General features: G+C 32.7%; 1 protein-coding gene across 1 annotated transcript in view; it reads left to right on the plus strand.

The window, feature by feature from the left end:
* APPL1 (adaptor protein, phosphotyrosine interacting with PH domain and leucine zipper 1) overlaps positions 1 to 7,348 on the plus strand; it is a 34,639-nt gene that overhangs the window by 21,644 nt on the left and 5,647 nt on the right. The window contains exons 14-21 of the mRNA XM_026096229.2: positions 431 to 522; positions 1,086 to 1,268; positions 3,608 to 3,657; positions 4,078 to 4,252; positions 4,357 to 4,393; positions 5,787 to 5,933; positions 6,201 to 6,251; positions 6,605 to 6,694. Of these exons, the coding sequence (XP_025952014.1) occupies positions 431 to 522; positions 1,086 to 1,268; positions 3,608 to 3,657; positions 4,078 to 4,252; positions 4,357 to 4,393; positions 5,787 to 5,933; positions 6,201 to 6,251; positions 6,605 to 6,694 (825 nt within the window). The remainder of the gene's footprint in view (positions 1 to 430; positions 523 to 1,085; positions 1,269 to 3,607; positions 3,658 to 4,077; positions 4,253 to 4,356; positions 4,394 to 5,786; positions 5,934 to 6,200; positions 6,252 to 6,604; positions 6,695 to 7,348) is intronic.

The raw sequence follows: 7,348 nt of genomic DNA on the forward strand, positions 1-7,348 counted from the left end.
ACTTTGATATATTTCAATATAGTATTAAATCGTGCTTATTTAAAAAAATATAAAAATGCTTATCAGCATCTGCCTTCCTTGTGTTTAAGTCGGTTGTGATCAGAGTCTGAAGAGTGTTAGAATAACATGTATTTGGCAAAGTTTCGGTGCCCCATAAATTGCTGACTGCAGCTTTAAAGTTCACAGGCCAGTAGTCTTTTTTATTTTTTTTTCTCTGCGTTTGCACCTACAGCTTAAAATATATTTTAGCAACCTTTGAAAACTTGGTGTCTTTATTCAACCTGTCTTTATTATTTAAGTCTTCATTCAGTTGATACAGCTAGTATCTTTTGTTTTGTTTCTGTCAACTGTGTATACATAAAAGCTAAAATTTTGAAACTTATTTTAAGGGAAATGTTTTCAGTTATTTTTTCCCAACTATATACTGCAGGAAATTGCTGCACGTGTAAATCAGTCAGCTCTGGAGGCTGTTACTCCATCTCCCTCCTTTCAACAGAGGCATGAGAGCATGCGGCCAACTGTGTAAGTCACTGTACTATAGGTCATTTGAAGAGCAAATCTATAAAGAGAATCCTAGATAAAGTTTCTTTTCTTTTTTTTTTTTTTTTTCTCCTATGGTCAGGAATAAAGGTTTGATAAGCTAGAGGAGTTCTTGAATTCACCTTTTTTTGTATTGTTTAGCATCCATTGTTACAAATAACCCAAGTTTCCAGCTGTCTAGGCAATTTTATTAGTTTTGTCACATATCTGGTTTGTTTGTTGTAAGTCTTCATAATGAGATTTTTCTTAATGTGTCCAACTCCTGGAAGCAAACCTCAGATTGTAATATATTTCATATGTTGGTGTTTTAACAACCTGATTCAATTATTAAAGCAAGGTGTAAACTATTTTAGTTATTTAAGCTAGGAACCTAGGCTGCATTTGTATTTACATTCTGTTCCTGTTCAATTTTTTTAGATTTTGCCTTATTTTACATCCCAGTCTTGGAATATTATATTTGTCCTCCATGTGATTTAATTTATTATCAACAAACTTGATATTAAGATAGCCTTACTTTATTTTTGTTTTGTTTTATTTTATTTTAGACTATCTCGTCCTCCTACGGCTCGTACTAGCAGCACAGGGTCATTGGGATCTGAATCAGCAGCTTTATCGGCACTTTCTTTGGATTCGCTTGTTGCCCCTGACACTCCTATACAATTTGACATAATATCTCCAGTTAGTGAAGATCAGCCTGGTCAAGCAAAAACTTCAGGGCAGTCGGGCAGGTAGGAAATGTAGAGAGGAGTAAAAGAATCCTAAAGTTAATGTTGTTAATCTTAAAAAAAAAAAAAAAAAAAAAAAAAAAAAAAAAAAAAAAAAAAGCGTAAAGATAATACATGTTTAGGCTGCAACTCCAGTGCATATATTGCCTTTGCTCCGACTTACTTGTCAAAAAATTTGCAGGGGCCAGTCAAGCAAAACTTTTTTTTTCTTTTTTCTTTCTTTGTTAAATACCATTGTAGAAATGTGGAATATTTAAATACAATAGATTCAAGGTGTAGCTTTCTACTTTTGCAGCAGCTTTTCTTGCTTTAACAGCTGATGCTTTTTTTTTTTTTTTTTTTTTTTTTTTAATCTTTTGGTTTCACAAAGTATTTTCCTTTCCTATTGCTTGCTCACCCAGCAACTTGGGTATTTCCTCTTGGAAACTCAAGAGAAATTTGGTAGCCCTGCCTCCAGGTGATGATGACATACGATGACACTCCTCTTAACCTGAAAGGTGAGTGAAAATGATCTAGGCTTCTAGAGTAATCTCGTATACAGAAAGTTAAAATTGTCTAAGAGCTCTACCCAAAATACAAAAAAACTTTTCTCCTACTTGTTTTTTTTATAATCTTCCCATTCAAAAATAGTAATACAAAAACCTGTAAATGTGCATTGCATTTCTAAAACTGTATGTACAGAATTTAGACATCAAGAAAACATATCTGCTGATCCAGCTGCTCTTAATCTGAAAAGCTGAAAACTACTTTCAGTGACTTCAGTCACAGTAATGTGTATTGTATCCCTCTTCCCACTAGAAAAATATTAAAATTTTCAGTTGTATCTCATAGATACGTAACAGTTTAAATGATACATATTCAACTCTTTTTTTTTTTTTTTTTGACAGTGTTGGAGGTTTTTTTCTTTGCTACAGCAGGATAATCATGGCTAACTAGATCCTTAAGTACATATTAATTAAAACAGACCTGAACTGTATTATAGGAAGTGGAAAGCTTAATGCTTCAGCTAAATTCATGTCATCAATTATAATTCCATAGTAAACCGTAGTAATAGCAGAAATGATACAGAGTTGCACTCAGTATTTTCAATTAACCATGCACTATCAATAAAGAACTGCAGTGTTTAGTCCAGATAGGTAATATGCTACTTTAGAACTATTAACTATTTTTGAAAAGACTTTCCTTAGTTTCTGATACTGATGACACAATTTTTTTTTTGTCTTTTGTTAGATGCTTTGAGGTTTTGCATTGTTCCGTCTAATCCTAAAGGACAAGTCTAAGCAATAAAAGATGCTAATAGTAAGAAACTCCCTTTGCTATATTTACACAGGTCAACATTTAATGGGAAGATTCTCTATTGAATCTGTTATATAAACATTGTAGCACTGCAATTTTGACTTTACAGTTCAGTCTAGAACAGTGTTATTCCTTTAAATTAGACATCTCTTAATTAGGATTTCACTGATAAAAATGGCAGTCAATAAGATATGCAAATGAACAAGAGATTGACATAGAAATTTTTCTCTGATCTGTACTCTGAAATTTGCTTTTAGAACATTTAATGGAGATGTAACCTCTCAATATTTCTCCTCTATAAAACCTAATTTGAAGTTTACTGTTACCTCAACAAGGGCTTTTTCAGCTGCCAGTTAGCCAAAGAAAAAGGTTTTCTTCTCTTTAGAAATTTGAACTATTTTCTCGTTCTCCATATTCTTTTCAGCATTGCTTTACTACTTCTGAAAAATGTAGACTTGGAAGCCTAGAGTATTTTCACTTTTCATTGTAATTGATAGAAATTCTATCTTTTGAGAGGCAGAAATAGCTACATTTCTCTTGACCCTCTAGGAGTAAAACCTGAATGATGTTTTCAGAAAGCTGCATTTGAAACAAAACCAGTGACTTCTCTTCAATAAGTAATTCAACAACTTGAGACAGTGACAGGAGGTGTGCTGCTTCTACTGAGTACTGAAAGGACTAGCTTTTGGCTGTACTTCCTGAAGCTGTTCAGTGAGACTTCATCCCCTAAAACTGTGCCTTTTCAAACTTTAACAAGGTTGCGACTCACCAGGGCTTAATTCGGGTATAAAACATATCAGTTGGGCCAAACTTTCAGTGGCAGCAATAAGACAATAATATCTGGCTTTTTTCCTGTAATTTGAGCCTTCAAATGTATCGATTTATGTCTTACCACCAATTTTATGATTTATCATGCATTATTCCTCCAATTACAAGTCTTTGAAATCATTATATGTTGTTTTTATTTGACACAGCATGAGACTAGATTATTCATTAGTGGTTCTTGTGATCTGACTCCTGGTTTAATATTTTCATTTTTTTAATAGACGCACAAATCCTTTTGGTGAATCTGGAGGCTCAAAATCTGAAACAGAAGGTAAAAGAGAAGTTTTACTTCAATGAAAAATGATATAGTTAAATAATTTTTTAAAGAATTTGCAAATTAATTTTGTATTTTCTCTTCATCTGTAGTTTCCCTCTTAGCTTAACACCACTTTTGGAAGTTGCATTAAAAATATATTAGACAAGTTGAATTAGACTACTATATAAAAGTCTGTTTTTAAATTAATTCATTGTGTTGCATATTTTGTTTTTGTATTTGTTAAACCAAGTGAAGAGATATGTGGCTTGCTATTTAATAATTGTACATGTAATTCATAAAAAATATGAGCAATCCCTTTTCGAGTAACTTGAAGCCTGAAGTTTTCTTGACTGTAATCTTTAGCCTCAGAAAAGGTATTTTTGAATGGGAGACCCAAAACAGAGTTAGCTCATTCAATACTTTTCTTTGTCTTAGATTCCATTCTTCATCAGTTATTTATTGTAAGATTTCTTGGCTCTATGGAGGTGAAATATGATGAAAGTCCAGATGTTGTTTATGAAACAATGCGTCAAATACTAGCAGCTCGGGCCATTCATAACATTTTCAGGATGACAGAATCACATTTATTAGTCACTTGTGACTGTTTAAAGTAAGTGTGCTTCTTCACTTCAAATGATGCTTATTTACAGAATGATCTTCTTTCACTTTGGTAAAATTTACTTTCTGGTTTGTTTTTTAAAAACAAATTTTTAGGTTAATTGATCCACAGACACAAGTTACAAGACTACGAGTAAGTAACATTACATTTTAAGATAAATATCCAGCAATTTAATTATTTTACTTTCTAAATAAAATTACGAGATAGCAAAAAACACAGATGGTATGAGATTTCCAGACAATTTTCTATTGAAATTGAGACTAATGAAAACACCTTAAAATAGATAGAAAAATACTAGCAAATGAGGTTTAAGGGGAGTGATTCCAATGGATGAAATAGGCTTTTCAAACAGATTTTTTTTTCCTGATTTGATAGGGTAAAATCTTAGGAGAACAATGCATATTATATTTTAACAATGTGTTTGATAGTAAATGTAAGGTTGGAGTTGATTTTGTTAAGAAGTCCAAAAGGGTTTGCCTGGTGATTTTTTTTTTTTTTTTTTTTTTTTTAATGCATAATTGCATTGCAAGTAGAATTCTTCATAGGATATCAAATATGGCCAGCTTAATTCTTTGGTAATAGCAGTCTTTGTTTTTAGTATTTCAAAACTGTTTTTTTTAATTTTTATTTTTTTAGCATAAAAGTTTATGGTCTGCCAGTTAATTTATTTGGATTTTTTTTTCTTTTTTGAGACATTCAGTTTGTCAAGGTCTCTGAACTATTTTAATATCTTTAAAAGGAAATCTTTAGCATATGAAAACTTCTTGGGATTAAAAGCAGTGCTTTCTTTCCTTTATCTTTGTTGTATTAAATTCAAAACTGCCCCAAAGCATTGAGCTTTTAAGATGAAATAAAGCAACTGAATACCTGCACAGTATTCTAAATGTGTATGTTTAAGGTTTGGAAAAACACTCTTATTCCCTCAGTGTATATCAGCTGTAGTAGGGGCCTTCAGAATTTAAAACTTTATCTTGTGTTAAGTCTTTAAAAAAAAAAAGCATTTAAAATTTCTAGCTACAACTTCTTTTAGGTATGAGAATGCAAAATACTTTTACTGGAACAAGATAATGACAATTCCCCCCCCCTCCCCCCCCCCCGCCTCTTCCCACTTATATAGTTCAGAAGAGGTGAACTAATTGCAGTCAAAGTTCTGGAGAAGTAGTCCCCTTACCTGGGACCAAATATTGAAAGCTTAGTCGCTGATGGAATTTGTACAGATGATTTCTCTTAAAAAAAAAAAAAATTGTTCACACCTAGAAAGATGACTGAATCTTATTGCAAATATGATCCCGTTCTCTTACATGGTGTCTGTTTTTAGATGTTTTCATTTGTTTTGAATAATTTAATCCTTCCCTTTTAACCCACTGTTTGTGTTTGTTAAATGCATGTTTGATCATGTTTTAACTTTTTCTCTGGTGTGATTGTGCGTTTATGATGTTGAAGTAGTCTACAGTATATTGAAACCTCATACAGAAAAATGGTTGGAACCCGTTTTAATATCTGCATATTTGATCCTTTTTGGCAGTTTCCTTTGCCCAATGTAGTCTTGTATGCTACACACCAGGAGAATAAGCGCCTCTTTGGATTTGTGCTGAGAACTTCAGGAGGGAGAGTTGACAGCCGCCAGACTTCAGTCTGCTATATATTTGAATCAAATAATGAAGGGGAAAAGGTACTGATGCTGGTTATACTTGTATCAGTGTTGAACCTGACATGGATTTCAAGATGTTAGATCCAATTCAAGCTGCCCTAGGGACATCTGTGAGAGAGCATTTTGCTTATGTACTTAAAACAACAATCAATCAAAAAACTGACAGTCCAAGTATCTGCACAGGCTTTAATATGCTATCATGAAAACTCTGATTTTGGAATTTGGCTTAATTTTAAAGACATTTTTATTAGATTCTTGCTGATTATTTCAAATTTGATTTCTATTTAGATTTGTGACTCTGTTGGACTGGCAAAACAGATTGCTTTTCATGCAGAACTGGTAAGAATCTTTTTGGGATCCTTGTGAATGGAAAGGAGAGTGTGTGTTTAATATGTGTAAGAGAATGTATTCTGCAAGATACTTATAGATGCAGTAATACTATCATGCAATATTCTAAGGGATCTGTTGTACAGAATTAAAATATTAGATAAAAAGATTTTCTGCCAAGGTCAACTGTCAAGCCATATTTCAGATAGAATACAGCTTGGTACCTTTAGCAAACATATACCAGTCCTTTAAAAGAAGAATAATCAAAGCTACTTTTTTTTTTTTGAGCAAATTCATGTAAATTGGTAGCGTATCAAAAGTCTCAGGCTGTTATTATTTATTTTATTCACATTTTTGTCCCTTAGGATCGAAAAGCATCGGAAAAGCAAAAAGAAATAGATAGAGTAAAAGAGAAACAACAAAAAGAACTCAATAAACAAAAACAAATCGAAAAGGTACATTTCATTATTATTTCTTAAAATTCTTTTTTTCTACTTACTGACTTTCAGATTGTTCTTTATAGTTCTGTACTCTAAGCTACAGTATCATATTCTGTAGCACAAATGCATAGAACATTGTGGAATTAAGTTAATTATTACAAATATCTCCTGTGCAGGTTTTATATAACTTTGTGTACTAGTGTTTAAAAAACCCGTCCAAGGACATAAGCCACAAAACCGCTTTATAGGAGCACTTAAGGGCAGTGCTTGAAGGAACACCTATCACAGGCCCCAAATACCAATGCTTCTGTCATGTGATGTGCCCCATATGTGACTGCAAGTTATTATCTGCCATGTAGTGAGACACTTTGTTTGCTGATGTTATGTAATGAGGAAGGAGCTGCAGGCAGCAGGTGCAGGCCAAGATACTTGGTCTGGCTTGCTGTATTTATGGATTGTAGGTACAGATGTGCTAACATGTGTTAGCTCTTCTTTCTAACAATGCCAGCTACTGAAGCTGAAATGTCTTAGTTTCCTATTGAATGTTTTAACCCCCTCTCTACAAAAAAAGGTCTGTTGGTAGTATTAAAAGATATTTTACAAATCATAATGATGATATCCTGTTACCATTGTAGAAGACTTTAAAATGAGTATTACTTTCCTGGGTTT

Source organism: Dromaius novaehollandiae, chromosome 12 (genome assembly GCF_036370855.1).
Source record: "Dromaius novaehollandiae isolate bDroNov1 chromosome 12, bDroNov1.hap1, whole genome shotgun sequence".
NCBI lineage: Eukaryota > Metazoa > Chordata > Aves > Casuariiformes > Dromaiidae > Dromaius > Dromaius novaehollandiae.